The following is a 17,306-nucleotide window of genomic DNA, read 5'->3' as shown; positions in this document are numbered from 1 at the left end:
TTAGCCGGACGGGGCCTTTTGGCTCCCGGGCTCATCTGAGCCCGGGAGTGAATAGTAAATTCACCAAAAATAGTAAAATAATTCAAAAAAATCCAAAAAAAAATTATGGTCAAAGATGCTTGAGTGCGTGATGTCCGGTGCGGTTTTAAAAACCATGTTATCAGGATTTGAAACGTTGAGCGACACATCGAAAATCCTCCCAAGGCCCCAACAAAAGAATGAAAACAAAAGAGCCTTCAACATCACCAATATACAAGCACTCAAAAGGATGATGTGCTCGGACGTTTGACATGGCACGCAATTAGTTTGAAAGAAGATATATGTTAGGACGTGACAAGCTAGCGACGTGTGCTTCGCCGCCAATCAGTGAGGCTTCCCACACTGGCAAGGCACACGCAAGTCGCCGTCTGACAGAGGCGTGCGCATTCAACTTGTCACAAATCCTTTTCTCTCCCTTTACTTTCCTTTCCTTTTTTATCTACAACTGATCACCACAACAGAATCCTATATCTATACAAGCCGTTCACAAAATTCCCAGTGTATTTGGTACAAACAGATAAGCTGAAGCTCCTGAAATACCAGACAAAAAATGGAGTAAAAACCGAACACATACTAATACTCACAAAATGATACTATGTTCTGATACAGCTCTGGTTTGTAGGTGACAGGAGGTTTGGCCTCAGACTGCGTCCCACGCGCCTCCTTCGCGCTCCGGGGCACGGTACGAAGACCCTAGGTCGTCTCCCGATTGCCGCCTTAACATGCTAGCCCTCTGCATCAGACGCACAAGTTGCTGGACGACCTCGGAGATCGGTGGACGGAACTCCGGTTCCGGCTACAGAAGGGCAGACAGAAAATTTAGGATCCTACTCTACCTCTCTGAAGAGAATAATTCAGTTCATATATCAACATAGCCACTACTTTTCTACTTTGAGATTGACAGGGGTGAATGATCAGATTGCTACTGAATGCTGTTCATATTTTAGCTGCAAGCTGGACAGGTGTTGATGGCCATATGCAGCATGAGAGAAAAGAAAATGATGTACCTGGACAGACAACGCGATTATGTCGGCGAAACGGGACAGAGATTTTGCAGGGTACATCCCTTCCATTGCTGGGTCAACCATCTTGGCAAGCGCATCGATGTCGTGAAGCTGCGGGGTTGCCCACCCGACAAGGGACTGCTCTGACCTCTCCCTGGATCTGCACAACACAATGGTTCAAATATCAACAAGAGAACAAAATGTAATTTTTGGTTCAAATTTACAGCAATAGCTTTTGCAGGTCAGAAATGGTACCTGTCTAGCGGCTTACGGCCCGTAAGTAGCTCTAACATCACTACTCCAAAACTGTACACGTCACTCTTTACGGTATGTGTTCCTGACATGGCAAATTCTGGGGCACTGTATCCAAGTGAGCCAAGCACCTCGGTTGAAACCTGGCAAAACATAACAAAATGATGCCTGATTTAGTCCAACTAACAATGAAAAAAAATATGAAACTGTTGAAAAAAACACCGTTGGCAGTATGTTGCTACTATGTTACTTACCTCTCTCTCAGGATTTGGTGAGAAGGCGGCAAGCCCAGAGTCAGACAGATGTGGGCTGCACTCTTCATCAAGCAGGATATTTGATGACTTGAGGTTTCTATGTACAACAGAGGGCAAGCACACCTCATGCAGGTACCTGAACAAAGGTTAGCAGTACACTGTTGTAAGTTCGCTTCACCAGAAAAGTGCAGAGTGAAAGGCACTAGATTCAGTAGATAGTTCAGACAACATACTCCAAAGCTCGAGCGGTGCCTAGCGCTATCCTCACACGGGTGTTCCAAGAAAGGCTCTTGTTCGCCTCATCAGAGAAGTGCAACCTTTCATGTAGTGTTCCGTTTCCGATGTGCTCATATACAAGAAGCCTTTGGCCATGATCAGCGCAATAGCCCGTAAGCGACACGATGTTCGGGTGCCTAAGCCGAGAAATGTTTGATACAACCTCAAGAAAATGATCCTCTTCATACAAGGAAAGGGAAGCACTGTCTATCTTCTTCACCGCAAGCACCTGTGGCCGCGCACACAGTTCAGTTCTAGTGTATGATGAAGCCAAAATAAAAAGGCCTGAACATGTAAACAATGCTATGCTTGTAAAAGCACTAAAAGTAACTGTTGACTATAAGTAATTTTACCTTTCCATTGGGGAAATCAGCTCTGTAAACACGACCAAGTGAACCCTCACCGAGTAGGGTATCTTGACAGAAGCTGTTTGTAGCAACTTGGAGCGAAGCAACAGTATAAGAAGTTGCCGCACCGGGAACTTTTATCTTCTTTGCTGGAGAACTATTTACACCATACGCCCTCTCAGGAGTGCCAATAGGCCGCGGGAGCACTGAAGCTGCGACAGGAGAGTCTTGATGGATGTTGGTGTTAGAATCTACGCACACACAAAAAGAAACGAGATGGTTGTAAGGATTTGAATTACCAACCAGACAGAATCTAGTAATTTTTACCCTTTTTTTTTACATCTTGAAAACAGAAAAAACAACAAAATCTGATTCACTTTACCTCAAACAGGTCTAATCCTACTGCAAGGGAACCTACAAATCCCTATGTTTACTTCAAATGGTAACGAGAAACTATCATGCGCGAAGAAATAGGAGCATACCTCTGTCTATGTTTACTGCAAGAGCACCTACAAAGTCTTTCGGTTCACTGGTACCACCATCCTTTCTTTTATGGACACTGTGAAGGCAGAACACCAGCGCGAAAAGTATACATGAAGCAGCAGCCACTGACCCAACAGCCAACCCTACAAGCAGACCTGTTTGCCGGCCTTGCTTCTTGTCACCTTCTTCGATAGGGATATCATCCTCAGGGCCATTTGGAAAAGTTGTCGGTACTTGAGGACGATCTGGCTGAGCAACCGGACTCTGAGACGGTGGCATGATAATCCGTGGTGGAGATGCAGGCATATTGATAAATGAGTTCCCTCCAGCGCTATGGTTGCAATTGCACTGACCCATTAGTATCTAAAAATTATGATTTGTGTAGTAAAATAGCAATGAAATATGTTATAGTGCCTACCTCAAGTCTGGAATCGAGCTGAGTTCCCCGGGTATCAAGCCACTGAAGTTGTTGTTTGCTATATTTCTGTTTAAAGGCGCAATTATCGAACACATCAGATGAAAAAGCAGGCAAGGTATATTAGCAGTCATGTTGGCAAATGGGAAGTCACTTACAGTGTAGTAAGGCTTAGGTTGCTGAGGACACTGACTGTGCCCGATAGTTGATTATTTTGCATATAGCTGCACAATGGGATGAAAGTAAAGAATTATGGAACAACCATGAAACTGAAACACAAAAGCGAGAAGATCGAGTTTAAGACTATTTAGTACTTACAGGCTAGAAAGATTTGACAAAGAGACAAAAGAAACTGGAAGATTCCCTGACAAGTTGTTGAAAGATAAATCCCTGAAAGGATTTTAAAAAGCTTAAGATGAAGTCATGTAACAGGGAAAATGCATATGCACTGCTAACAGTTATGCAGTGACCCGCCTTAGTGCCGATGATCATCATTTCATCGCACATTTCACAGGTAAAACTGGATAATTAAATTCATCTTTGGCATGCAAAAAAAGACGAAGAAAGAGAATGATATAGCTCATAGCTTCGGTTTGGGCACCCCTTTCCTTATTTAGTGAATGATGTACTCTAAAAAGGACAAAGAAAAATATATTCTCAGTAGGCCTTACAATACAGAAAGCGAATTGAGGCCCCCAAATAGTTCGCCGATTTCCTGGAACAGAGAGTTGTGACTGACATTGCTGCATGCAGATGTTATTTGTAGTTAGACTATGTCACATAAAAAATGCCACAAATTTAATTGCATATTTGCGGTAGTAAGCAACTTACAGGTAGCCAAGTGATAAGATGTTGGATATAGAGTATGGGATGTTGCCAGAAAAATTATTTCTCGCCAAATTCCTGCATCATCGCTATGAGTAAAACAGCAAGAACAAATTACTTGCAAATGGTAATGAAGATGGGCAAGGTGAGAAGCATTACAGATGGATAAGATTTGGTGGCAGCTGATACGGAATTACATCATGCAAGCTGTTGTTACTCAAGTCCCTGCAAGTACAGAAATGAAAATAATATGAACTTTAAGGAAAACATAGAGCAATGAAGATTTGTACTACTGATGTTAGCTCATACATCGTTGTCAGTGCCACTAGACTGGACAGTAGGTAGCCAAGAGTGCCATTCAATCCCATACCAGAAAGGTTGCTGCAAAATAGGGGTGGAAGCAGGGTGTATCAGTGTTGATTAACTTCGTTTCAGAGAAATTCGTATGACAACAACGGTAAAATCAGATAAAAGCAGAATGAAGGGGAAAGTAAAATTGGCACAAATATGCAGAATCTTCTGTCAGTAACATCTTGATAGTCTAGAGCAACTTTAAATTGAAAAGCACAAATACATAGAGGTTTCTCCAAAGCTTGGTACCAAAAGCTTAGCCAAACAAAAGTACGTAGTCAGTTTCAGAGCAGGGTTGCATAAATCTCTGTTTTCCACAGCATGCATGCAGAAGAACGAAAAAGGAGAACTTTTTGTCCCAGAAATAAACAGAGATTTTTCTGGCCAGCGCATATGGTAAATGTTCGTACACTTTTCCGGTGTCCAAAATGCCTGCAAAGGATGCAAATGCTGACAGAATTTTCCCTGCAAGACGCTGCCATGCCAAACCTTTCATGCAACCAGAATGCAGCTACCTTTGCCCTCTTCAATTCTTCATCAGTAAACGATTTAGGACAAGAGGGAGACCCTTACATTGAGGTGATGGCGGAGCCCGAGCAGGAGACGCCCATCCAGGCTGCGCCGCAGGGGTCGCCGCCGCCGGCCGCCGACCAGCCGACGAGCTGAGCCGGGCTGTTCCAGGAGGTGTAGAGGTCCCCAAGAGCCGCAACTGCAAGAACCCAGAGCACACCAAACATCAGACACACAACGAATGCCTACCAAGAAACCAAGACAGGGGGCGGCATTACCGCCGGCGGCGTCGGTATCGGCCCCGACCACGGGAACAAGGGCGAGGAGGAGGCCGGCAAAAGCGGCGGCGGCGGCCAGCGCCGCCATCCTTGGCCCTCCCTCCGGTAGGAAAACCCTCGTCGCGGCTATCTTCTCGGCTGACACGACCTGGCCGCGGTGATCACCATTCCCGACGGCACATGCCTCGCTCTTATCTATCTATCCGGGGCTAGTTAATATAGAAAGGAGTGCACGATGCCATGCTTGCTCGAGGCAGTGGGCGCGGGAGGGGATGCAGTGTGGCGTCGGCAAGGATTGGTCCCTCTCCCCCATCCGCTTCCTGTCTCTGGGTTCCCGGGTCCTTGTCTCGCTGCGGTTGTCCGCGGTGTGGGGTACCGCCGCGGCGTGCTTTTGGGCGGCTTCGTAAATGTGGGGGACGACAACGAGCTGTTGGAGGGGAAGGCGAGCTGGCGCACCGATAAAAAAATGATCATGGGTTTAGAGTTTACACACAAGGCACATCTATTATGCCACAAACTTTAAATCAAAATTCGGCCCATCTAACGGCTAGAGAGGACGAGGTGCGGGTGACATATTTCAGGGCAAATGGAAAAGTGTACAAAGCCTCTTTGGGGTTTTTTTTTTGAGAAAAATTAATCATTTGTCATGGTAGTACAAGGAACATTGGAAAAAAAATACAGGTCCATAGACCATCTAGCAACGACTACAAACTCTTGAGCAAGCCGAAGGCGCGCTGCCGTCATTGCCTGATCCTCCCTCATCGGAGCCGGACAAAACTTGTTGTAGTAGCCGGTCAATAAGTCATCGTGCTAAGACCCCAAATGACCAACGTAGCAGAACATCAATCCCGCTGATGAAAAGAAGCATAGATTAGAAGGATGCAATCTGAAGACACGTGAATTAAAACGAACGAAAATTGTATCCATGAAGATCCACGGAAGACCAACGCCAATTGAATCCCATGAGATCTGCCGGAGACGCGCGCCCTTCGATGAGCTAGACGCACTATCGGGCGGGGGATAGAAGGGCAGGAGTGCATGACCTTATTTCATCTTCAGATAGCCGTCATTGCCTCGCCTTCCTGGGCATGAGACAAAACCTAATAGACCTTAAAGGAACACCTAAAAACGGAGCAAGAACTCTCTCGCGGGCAAGGGCCGAGGTCCACCGTGCTTTCATGACCCTAATGTTGGGTTACGCTAAGTGCATCGACTGCAATATAAAATTTTCCCTACGCACAGATCAATCAGGAACATGCTATGGAAGTAGATCATGAATCGTTAGTGCAAGACGCGCAGTGCCGTGGAGCAGAAAGAGTTGAGACAGCGCGTCTCCGGAGTCGTCTCCTCCTCATCGATCTTCCTCGAACAGCCAGTCACCGGATCCCATGAACAGGTTCGTCGGAGCGATGCAGGTGCACCGCCTCTAATGGTATTCGTGCGTGTAGGAGGAACATCATGTGGCGAACTGCTAGGTTCGATCACACAGCCAGCGGCGAGTGGAGGTGGCTAGTTGCAACACATACAAAGCCCTAATGACGGCGCCGAAGCGATCAACTGAATACGTGTGCCGCACCTCTACTATATATAGGCATCCGTCGTAGGCTCTACTCTTGGGCCTCGCACGAATCCTAAAGCCCAAAATTTACTCGGTCATGATCCAAGTCCAGCTCGAATCACATCCAACCAGTGTTCTTGGATCCAATCTCGCAGGTTCCTTCCCTTAAGCGTGTGACCCCTTAGGTTCTCGTTCACTTGGTCGTGAGTCAGATCACATCCAACTCGGATAGTCGGTAGCGGCCTCTGGCAAAGCGTGCCAACTCCAAGTGTCCGATGAAGCTGGTTAGGCAAACTTGTACATCACACTTCTATTCCCTTTGCCACACAATATATGTTGCCTGGCTCAAGGCGAGTCTGTCATCCTTGTGCTAGCCCGGCCTCTTTCTCACTCCACTAATGACGACCACCAACCGGATTATCTCATAATCCTTGTCGCATGGACATCCTTACCTTGGTCAGATCACACGAGGGTCCCAGAGTATATCTCTCCTGATCGGAGGGGCAAATCTCATCTTGCTCGACCATGTCTCACCGCATGGGTCTGGACTAGCCCGAAACCTACCATTATAACTACCCAATTACGGAGTAGCGTTTGGTCGGCCCAAAGAAGGTCTACCATCATCTCGAGTGCATGCGTCAGCTCGGGTTTTAGGACATAGAACGTATGTTCTATTAGAGACTCACAGATGATCTATCGTTGCGTCTCATAGTCGGGTTTGCCTGACTCGGACCTTATCTGGACTCGGATCCGACTATGTCATATCCGACCAGATCCTTCCGAGTCCATATTATCCAGCTAGCATCCAATGCTCCATGGCTAGTGAGACCGAGCAATCCATCATGTCATATGCTAGTCTATTCGGCTACAGGTCCACGCAGCCCTTTCGACTAGGAACCTTTTAGGACAGTCATCATATAATGCATAGTCCCACAAATAAGTCACATACTTGTTGATACACAGTATTGATAACGTTCAAAGACTATCTTTATTCATAAACATATAAAAAATATCATCGTACATTATTGCCTCTAGGGCATATCTCCAACACCTAAGGCCACCGGAGATGTCTCCGGGCAGTAGCAGCACTGGCAGGAGGCAAAAAACTTTAGTAGTGTGGGCAAGAGGTGGAGGGGTATGTCTTTTTTGACACTCTTTAGAACTAAAATTTCATTTCGTTGAACTAACATGGGTCTGAGGGTACGGTTACAAATTTGCATCCCTAGACATGTTCACCTGATGCACTGGTTATGTTTTTGAAATATATTGCTCGCATCTCTTCATCAGTTCGGATTTTTGGATTAAATGGTTGGAGCATGAATTCAATATGGTATCATGGACAAGAGGTCTTGAGTTCAAGACGTGCCATGGCCGGACTGGCCCCCAAAGAGGAGGAGGAGGACAGTGGCAGGTTGGTCAACTCCGGCTTAATCTATTTTGCGTGTTCGAGCGATACTTCCGCGACAAAGACGCCAAGGGCGCGGGCAATGGCAAGGGCAGTTGTGGATGATATTTGTCCATAGCTTATTATGTATGTAGATCATGTCAAATTTTGATAGTCTGATGGCAATGTATTGATGTAATGGCCCTGGATGATCTTTGTCCATAGCTTATTATGTATGTAGGTCATGCCAAGTTTTGATACTCCAATGACATGTATTGATGTAGTAGTCATGGATGATCGTAGATGTAGTAGGATGCATGTGGTTGTATGGGATTGGGGTTTGCTAAATGAGGTCCTGGTTATGGAATCAAAAATTTGAGATGGCGCGGACAATGACCAGACGCATCCATGGACATTGCAAGAAACTGATTAGTTATATGCAGGACGCTATACTAAACCCGGACGGACGAAGAATTAGTAAGCAGCAAAAGGCCTCTTTGATTCAAAGGATTACAAAAGACCTCTTCCAAAAACACAGAAATGTGGAGACATGAGAATTGGGTGTTTTCAACAATTCTGTAAATAACTCTTCTCCCAAGTCTTGAAAGAAAACGACAAGCGAAACTTTTGTGTGTTATGGAAAGGGAAAAAAAGAAATTGGTTGTCATGGCATGTCGAACATACATGGAGAAAAAAAGAAGCAGAGAAAACACTTTACACCGACGAGATTATCATCGAGAGTGCAGACACAAGTGATGAGAGGTTCCTTTCAGTGTGTCCTCCCGTGGTAGGCATCTTATTAGTTGTTAACATTCGAGAGACCCATAGTCAAACACACTGGATCGCGTCCATCCAAGAACCCGTGACGTGCTACCAAACTGAATAATGTTGTGAGCACTGAGCAGAACAACAGTCTCCTAAAAAGGCAGAGCAAAAGTTGACAGGGACAGAGAAAAGAACTGTTGGACCCGGCCGGTTAACTGTGTCAGTGTGTCTGCGTGTGTAACAACAGTCCTTGGGCAACTTGCCCTCCAAAAGTCGTGCTAATCGGAATCAGATTGACAGACAGGAGAAGCTTCCAAACAGGAACGTGCTAGGAGGTTCACTGATCACCAGTAATTCAGACCTGTGAGCATGGAGGCACCCTCCCGTGACTATAACTAGGCTAAGGACTAGTCAAGCCGATCGGTCGGTCGGTCGAACGAACCAGCCTCTCCAATAATTAACCAGAGCAAGCAAAGTGACTTTATTAAGCCGGATCTTTTTATTAAGCCGGATCTGATCTCGCGGCCAATGGCCATGCATGCGACCCCCGCGCCCACCGGCACGGCGCGGCCGCGTCGCGCTCCGCCGTGTCGCGTCCCGCCGACTGGGCGGATCAATAGCGCGGATTTACAGCTGGAAATCGCGCGTCCGTTTTGTCGGCGAGCCCCCCTGATGCGCCGTGCCGTCGGTTACAGAGCGGCCGATGCAACAGGCCAATAATCATGGCCGGGTTGGACCCTGAATCCAGTGATGTGATGACTCCACCGGGTCAGATAATTACGTGTAGACCTTTCTCATCACTCGATTGGCTCAGTTCAGATAGGAGATAGAAGTGAAAAGCAATTCTTTGCCTCCGACTTCTCAACGCAGGAATGTTGTTCCCGAACAAGAAATGATGAGCCAGCGTTGCCAGCATAGGCCAACACTTGCACAGAAAAGTGAGGTCGCCGTGACAGGAAAATGTTACGAACTGGTACCTTGTTATACCGTGTTCAGAGGCCGGGATTTTTCTTGTAATAACTCTTGAAACCCTGGGTCAGAAAGAGACGCTGCCTGCTAACAACTCACCCCGGTTGCTCGCAAATTGCCATCGGCGTCACCGCGTCAGGACATCGGTTCGATGAAAACAACAAAACATGAATAATGGGCATCCGTTGCAGCTACCCTTCCCTGTCCCACGCCCGTACCAAAGGGGACGTTAGACACGAACAAAAGGACTGCCAACAGACGAAACGTGATGCAGACCGGGCAGGAAGCACAAGTGCAAGCCAAGTATACTTACGCTATAGCAGGATGAATAAGACGGACGGGTACCCAGATCTCGCCGATTTTTACAAATCTTAATACCCGAGGGGCGGCTAGTGAAGTGCGGCCATGGAAGGCTCAAAGGCTAAAATCCAAGAGAGCTCAGGGACGGACAAAAGGGCAAGGAAATGTGCACGATTGGGACGGATGGATGGTGTGTTCGATGACGTGGGGTCAACAACCTGTTGAGATTAGACTCTCTGGATGATCACCGAGTTGGCAACGCCGGCTTCCTCAATGGTCTTGGTCGCGTCGTCGAGCGGCTTAGGGGGGAACCCGACCTGCAGCGTGTAGTCGCTTGTTTCTCCTGGCCTTGTTGTGTTGATGAATGCCCGCACGTCGCTGATCGTGTGGCTTGTGTTGAAGCGCGCAACCACACGGCTGCCGTCTACAAACCTGATCTGGAGAGAGGTTGACGGCAGAGAATCATCCACTGTGATAGTCTTGGGCACGGTGGTGGTCGCAGTGCTAGAAGCAGCAGCCGCGGGAGTGATATCCGAAGGAGCAGAGTTTTCAGAAGGTGCCGCGAGAATTCTCCCCCCTCCTTGAAATGGGGCCGGGCGCTTGAGTGACTCCTGTGTTCAGGTATCGATGATTATTGCGCCGGCAACCATTTAAGAAACATATGGAGCGCACAGAAATTACATGATACTTACAGGACATTTTTCTTCTTTACGGATAAGATTTACGTTCACCTTAGACCTCCCATCAGCCGGCGCAAGCTCAGTTGGGCATTCAGACTTCATGATGCTCTAGAGAAACAGAAAAATCAAAAGATAGATAAGTGGATTACTTGCATTCAATTCAGCACAAACAGATATAACAAGCAACATGTGACAGAATAAAAGAAGAAATGCATGTTCCACACACTTTATAATATAGCCGAACAGAAAGTGTTACGAGTAAGACCAACAGATTCAATCAGGGGATAAGCAACAACAAAGGAGTTCGAACAAAATATAGCTGATAAAGCTACCTATTTTTTTTCCCTTTGCGTACTTCATCAAGAAATCAGGATGCCTTGATATGCAGAATTATTTTACTCGGCAAGCTACTGCAATACAATGATAACTTGCTACGAAACAAGTTATTGGACAGAAAATATGTGTAACTAATGGCAAAAAAATTGCCTAACCACTAACACATCCATAACTCTAGCTTATATGTATTAACTGGGACCATTGCAGAAATAAGAGGAGCCGTGAGACACCATCACTGAAGCAAAGCTGAGTTAGTTTCTTGAATACTCCCTCCGTCAACGAATAAGTGTACATTTTTCATTCAAAATTTGTCCACAAAAGAGTGTACTTCTATCTTTCCAATGCACTTTAAAGTGAAAAAAATGTTTCTCTATCATCACGCGGTAATCAAGACCTATAACATTCACCACATGGTCTCCTCATTTTCTGCATGCACTTGGCTCATTGGGGGTGGGGTAATTAAAGAGAAGAGAGATGGTGGCTTGCACTTCCCAAACATTTTTTAACTTCACTCCGTAATCTGTCCTAAAATTTCTATATGTACACTGGAGGGAGTACCAGCTCAAAAACATTACGTCTAACAACATGGAAAAAGGTCACTCAGACATTATTTCAATTAGCTAAATGCTCATGCGCTGGTACAGATATATATTTTTGGCTATATATTGTCGGTTGTTTAAAAACTTGTGCCATATAATCCATGAATTTGTACAAAATTAATAAACATAATCTAAAAACATACATTAGTCAAATCAAGCATATGTACATCCTCCATAAAATGGTTGACACCTGTGGTGATTCCTATTAACTTTTAAGCTGTGAATGGACCATTGCCAACTCAGATCCTTATGAGTAAAGATTAACCATTATTATGCTATATTGCACACATAATCATCAGCATGCAACGGCAAAAGGTTCAAGACTTCTATCACTCCATGTTGTAAACAGAAGGGTGAACATAAAGCATTATAAAAGTAAAAGGAATAGCAAAAAGCATATATCAATTCACGAGACATATATAACAACCAGTAGTGCATATACACTCAGTTGCACACATCAGAGTTCTTTTTACCTCTAAAAAGGATGCATGCTCTGGGTCGTTGAAACTTCTGAGTGGACCGCCGTCTACTGTGAACCCATCGCTCCAGAAGTAGATGTTGTGAACAATTTCCTCTGGTGGCTGTGGTGCGTCAGGCTGTACAGTTTCACCTGTTAGAAGTCTGCTAGCCCCAGGAAAGCTCCTTGAACTAGAAGATTGCCGGCGAGCTGGGCCTTGCTTAGCTCCCTTCCTCTTAGCTTGCTTAAAAACCTCATCCGCAACATTTTTGCGTTTGGATCGATCTCTAACAACCATTCCGCTGAACAAAGTAATATGAAAGTTAGAAGCCTATTAAAAATATAGAAGTAGAAAGGCTGCACAGCATACAATTTATAAGAGCCTTCACTGCATCATCTGTGGATCTACCTATGATCCTTACAAATCATGTTATCACTGATACAATGATATCTAAATATGTATGACACCCAAGGCCAATCAGTCAGGACTAACTTCCTGGTAAGTTCAAGGACGAGGAAGTGGCAAGCTATTCCAAGAAGTGACCAAGTCAGGCTAATTTAAATATGTTCTCCATGTAATCACATTTTCCATAACATCATGGCAGAAGATATAAAAATAAATATTTAATTCTTAGTTTGAGACAGTTCTTTTGGGTGGTTCCTAGATTTTTAAGGGTCCTGGATGTATTCTTGCCTAAGTTTTCTGTAGGTTTGGGATAAAGCCTAGAACGTAATACTCCCTCTGTTTTTATTTAGTCTGCATATTAGGTTTGACTGAAGTCAAACTTTGCAAAGTTTGACCAAGTTTATAGAAAAATATATAAACATTTACCATAACAAATCTATATGATGTGAAAGTACATTCAATAATGAATCTAGTGGTATTGATTTTTTATTGTATATATTAATATTTTTGTTTATAAACTTAGTCAAAACTTACAAAGCTTGACTTTGACCAAAGCTAATATGCAGACTAAATAAAAACGGAGGGAGTACATACTAATCACCACAAAAGAGCAGGGAAAACCACGATCCATGCCTGCTGAGAAGTGGCCTCCAAGTAGTCGAAGAATAGTTTGTTGCAGAAGATATATTTATGAATACTGTACAAAAGAACATGTGAAATCGAAGGTGTTTTTCTAATCATGGAATCAATTTTAAGTTTCCATCTAATTACCAGAATTAACTAGCCTGGAATCAACCTGGTTCCACTAGATTCTATAAATTGGCTGATGAATAATCACCACGAATAAGTCCAAGCCCATGTTGTTTTTTCATTCCATATGCCTTTGCTAACATATGATAAAACACTTCAATTATGGCCATAGGGATTATGCCTAACCAAAACCCATCAGAAATAACCCAAATCTAGTTGAACATGGCAACTCAACAATAAGAAACAAAATAACTAGGTAACCAACAAGTTTACCAATTACTAGAGCTCATGCATATTCTCACATCCTTGCCAACTAGCTGACCCCATAACAATATCCAGAGATTCATCTCTGATAATAATAATAATAATAATAATAATAATAATAATAATAATAATAATAATAATAATAATAAAAACAGGGCAATCGTTTCTAACTCCCATCTTATGATTTCCTTCTTAATTACACAAACTTCGTACTATCACAACTTTATGAACATATCATATTACGGAGAACCAGTTCACAGTACTGGAAAGTAGCCTAGCAAGTTATATCAGATATCCAAGAACTTGAGAACTTACTTTTTGTCCATGGTGCTAACTAAGATTACTATAGCACTTCTATAATAAGAACAGACAGGTAAATTTAAGGACTACAGCTGTACCACAAAGTCACACCAGCAATTGTAAAACGTAAGTTGCTCACAACTAAAATACCCAAATGCTGGATAACTCTACCGACTAAATTGATCCACACACAATACTAACTAAGGATTTAAACTTATTGGTATGCTGTGAAGATACAGCAAAATTTTAAAGAGCTTTGTCGCCAGTCATTGAACTTCGAACACAAATCACAAGTCTAGAGAAACGCTACCTTGACAAACTGAAACCAGTAATGCCATATCAATATACACAAACCTGTACTCTATGCAGGGACACTGCATAAGTATTGCAAGATTGCAAACATAGATCAGCAATTTGTGGCTACTAAGGAACAGATAAGATGGTCTAGAAGAACAACATTTAACTCTCATGCCATCCCAACGATTTGGCGCTCACACAGATTTCAATATTGTATCTATACAAGACCTAGGGCCCCAGGCATTCGGCAAAATAATGTTAGCAGAACCGAACGCTATCCAGAAATTCACAAGAGTATGGATACTAATAATGAGTAAACGTGAAAGCACCCAGCAATTTTAGTACGTTTAGTTAGCTCCCTCTCACCACAAATCCAGCGGCCCCTCAATTCGCAGCGACCCCCCTGGATCACAAAATTAGGCGAAAAACAACGCAACCTAAAACCCTAGAAATGGGTTGCCTCTGCGATCTAGCTAGAAATGAAGCAAGCATCGCAAAATCCTGGGATGCAGGTAGCACTGACCTCCTCTCGCCGCCGGTGTACAACTCAGGGGGTGGCGCCCACTCGTCGTCGTCCGAGTCCTCGCCTTCGTCCGACCCCGCGCGCCCCTTGCCACCTCCGAGATCGGAGAGCGTCCTCACAGTCCCCCTCCCACTCGCACCCCCGCTCCCGCCCCGCGCTTGGTGGCTCCTCTTCTGCCTCTTCGCGGGCCTCCTCCTCCGCTCATCTGCCGCCGCAGACGCAGCGGCGAGGGCGGCATCCTCGTCGTCGTCCTCGTCGCCGCCGCCCACGTAGTCCTCGTCGTCCTCATCCTTGTCGCCGCCGCCCACGTAGTCCTCGTCCTCGGAGTCCGCGCCATCGACAGCGGCTGGAACCGGTGGCGGGGGCTGGGGTGCCGGATCGGGGCCATCGGCGTCGACCTCCGTGTTGTCGTAGAAGGAGCGAACGGCGGCCTCGAGGGCCCAGTTGTGGCCCTCGAGGAAGAAGGCCGCCTCGTCGGGGGTCGCCGAGGTGACGGCGCAGAACGACTCCACCAGAGACTGCGCCTCCGCGGCCGGCGGCGCGTGGGTGGCATCTCCGGCGGCCATCTCGGCTGCGGCGGCCGCGTGTCTGGCTTGGAAGGCTTTGGGAGGAAGCCTTCTCGTCTCGTTTGCCTCTCCCTTTTGACCGCGTCTGGCCGTTTGGGCCGTCACCCCGCGATGGGCTACCGACTTCGAGGTTTTTTGTTTGGGCTTTGAGTTTGAAGAAGCTGTTGTTTGTTTAGCCCGTTAGTACCTTGAATTTGTTGGCAAACACAACTTTAGTCCCACCTCGCCCTATTTAGTTCGCATACACCGAAATAAAAGGACAGCTCTAGCAACCCTATTGCTGGGCTTTGTCGCGTTAGCCTATCACCCAAGCTCATTTGTGGGGGAGCAAAAGTTAGTCACAGATCTTGCTGGGCCTTGTGGCTCGGAGGCCTCTTACCCAAGAACATTTGTGGGGGAGCAAGAATCAATCTGTGCACTAACTTTTTAATATCTGTGACAAACTTTTTTATACTCTACTACACATTTTAATGTGATTTTTCTGTTGAGATATCTTTTATGATTTTGCTAAAGCACATTTAGATGTGCCCTGATATTGAACATCTAGGTCCTAGGTCGTTGATTTTAGGTGGAGAATCATGCGGGTATTTTCTTTTTTTTCTCTTTTTTATGTTTGATTGAGTCATTGAGATGCACAATAACTAAGGCACATCCAGATGTGCCCTAGACATGCAAAAGCATGGACTTTCAATATATTTTTTATCCATTAAGCATGTATTTTTTTTCTTTACAAAGTATGTCTAATTTTTACATTGCCCCCGGCAAGATAAATATCAACTTAAAATCTCATTATCACGTGGAATCAAATTTCTGCATGATGGTTTTCTTATCCCGGCGGTGATTTATCATGTGTGAAGATCTTGATGACAACAAAAGATCCATAGAATTAAGAGAGGACGAGCAACTTACGCATCTTGTTTGACCTCCACGCTCTGAATTATTAGGTTCGACCTTTTTTGCTTGCTTGATGTAGCGTGGAGCTTTAATCTGAAGAACCTAGTGAGTAATGCACTATATTGATTTGACTTAAGATGCTTTGATGTGGCACACAAAAGGGAATTTTGGTCCAGTATGTTACGCTCGATATGGGTTACAATGCATTTTGCCTTCTTACATATTGCTCGAGACTGCAAGGGAAACTCCAGATTTTGGAAATGCTCACCATCCTATAAGTACGAGTATTTCTTTTAAAGACTACATTTGGTACAAATATAAAGAAATAGCCCATTTAAAGTAGTTTCACAATCATTTCATCAATAAATACAAAAACTATGCATTTTAGGATTCCAACAAAACATGAGTGGCTCACTTGTTATTGACGTAATAATGTATAGTTGATGATTCTGGGTCGCAAAAGTCTTTAAAAGAAGTATCATAACCAAAATTTAGTAATTCAACACAATAGAAGCCAAAGAGTATTTAAATTATTTAGCGGTTAGCAATTGAGTTGTCAATTCAACCACACTTGAAACAATGCTTGTTTGAAAGAATTATTAGTAGCAATGACAATACGGTGAATGGAGTGGAGTACGTGGCAAAGCAGTATCACAGCAGCAAAAATGCCCAACAGCTGCCAAACACAAGTAACTTTAAAGAAAGCAACAATAGTATTAAAATGTAAACACATGGGTGAATATTTGGGACGTTGCATGGATGATTTCTAAACACAAAAGATAATTCACTAGGGTCGAAAAAAAGGGCATCCATCGCCGTGAGAGGTATATCAAGATATACGCTCTGCTCGCTTGAAAAAACTCCCTCACGCTTACTTTCTGGGCTGGCCCATTGGTTGCTCGCTTCTTTTGCTCAATCACTCAGAATGATCGTTGTACTGGTTTTTGTTCTGGTTTTCTGTGGGTTTTCTTTTGTTTTTTCTTTGTTTCTTCATGGTTTTCTTCGTTTCTTCTCTTTTCTTGACTTCTTTCACCGTTTTCTTTGTTTCTTTTTTCATTTTTAACTTTTAATTATTTTTCTTTATTTCTTCTTCTACAATTTCTTTTGGATTTCTTTGTTTCTTTTCTCGAGTTTAACGGCCTTCCTTTCTTTTTCTTGTTTTTTCATCACTTTTTTCTTTGCTTCTTTCTTGATTTTTTAGGTTAGCTTTCCTTGTTTTTCTTT

General features: G+C 44.4%; 2 protein-coding genes across 2 annotated transcripts; both read right to left on the bottom strand.

Annotated features, from left to right (window-relative positions):
- Nucleotides 1–431: 431 nt before the first annotated feature.
- LOC125521110 (protein STRUBBELIG-RECEPTOR FAMILY 8) lies at nucleotides 432–5,378 on the bottom strand. The gene is made up of 16 exons (XM_048686160.2): nucleotides 5,035–5,378; nucleotides 4,820–4,955; nucleotides 4,205–4,276; nucleotides 4,055–4,120; nucleotides 3,902–3,973; nucleotides 3,742–3,813; nucleotides 3,389–3,460; nucleotides 3,229–3,294; nucleotides 3,074–3,139; nucleotides 2,655–2,986; nucleotides 2,179–2,423; nucleotides 1,783–2,054; nucleotides 1,550–1,685; nucleotides 1,299–1,438; nucleotides 1,047–1,203; nucleotides 432–835 (listed from the first exon to the last, which is right to left on the bottom strand). Exons 1-16 carry the CDS (start codon nucleotides 5,120–5,122, stop codon nucleotides 680–682), a joined length of 2,148 nt encoding a protein of 715 aa, XP_048542117.1. The 5' UTR covers nucleotides 5,123–5,378; the 3' UTR covers nucleotides 432–679.
- Nucleotides 5,379–10,003: 4,625 nt separating this feature from the next.
- On the bottom strand, nucleotides 10,004–15,246 carry LOC125520074 (plant UBX domain-containing protein 4). The gene is made up of 4 exons (XM_048684871.2): nucleotides 14,623–15,246; nucleotides 12,099–12,384; nucleotides 10,703–10,798; nucleotides 10,004–10,621 (listed from the first exon to the last, which is right to left on the bottom strand). Exons 1-4 carry the CDS (start codon nucleotides 15,186–15,188, stop codon nucleotides 10,238–10,240), a joined length of 1,332 nt encoding a protein of 443 aa, XP_048540828.2. The 5' UTR covers nucleotides 15,189–15,246; the 3' UTR covers nucleotides 10,004–10,237.
- Nucleotides 15,247–17,306: the final 2,060 nt, after the last annotated feature.

Source organism: Triticum urartu, chromosome 7A (assembly GCF_056163025.1).
Source record: "Triticum urartu cultivar PI428250 chromosome 7A, HENAU_Tu73, whole genome shotgun sequence".
In the NCBI taxonomy this organism is placed as follows: Eukaryota; Viridiplantae; Streptophyta; class Magnoliopsida; order Poales; family Poaceae; genus Triticum; species Triticum urartu.
The sequence above is the reverse complement of the archived record's forward strand: the minus strand, read 5'-3'. Positions and strand labels throughout refer to the sequence as shown.

Bases quoted from the DNA above. Each gene is read 5' to 3' on its own strand.
- LOC125521110 (XM_048686160.2), bottom strand. From the start codon at position 5,122: ATGGCGGCGCTGGCCGCCGCCGCCGCTTTTGCCGGCCTCCTCCTCGCC. The intron at 4,121-4,204 runs GTATGAGCTAAC...CTGTACTTGCAG, and splicing joins CTAGTGGCACTGACAACGAT to GGACTTGAGTAACAACAGCT. The intron at 3,814-3,901 runs GTAAGTTGCTTA...ATCTGCATGCAG, and splicing joins ATCTTATCACTTGGCTACCT to CAATGTCAGTCACAACTCTC.
- LOC125520074 (XM_048684871.2), bottom strand. From the start codon at position 15,188: ATGGCCGCCGGAGATGCCACCCACGCGCCGCCGGCCGCGGAGGCGCAG. The intron at 10,799-12,098 runs GTAAAAAGAACT...CTGTTTCTCTAG, and splicing joins AGCATGCATCCTTTTTAGAG to AGCATCATGAAGTCTGAATG. The intron at 10,622-10,702 runs GTAAGTATCATG...ACCTGAACACAG, and splicing joins GTAAAGAAGAAAAATGTCCT to GAGTCACTCAAGCGCCCGGC.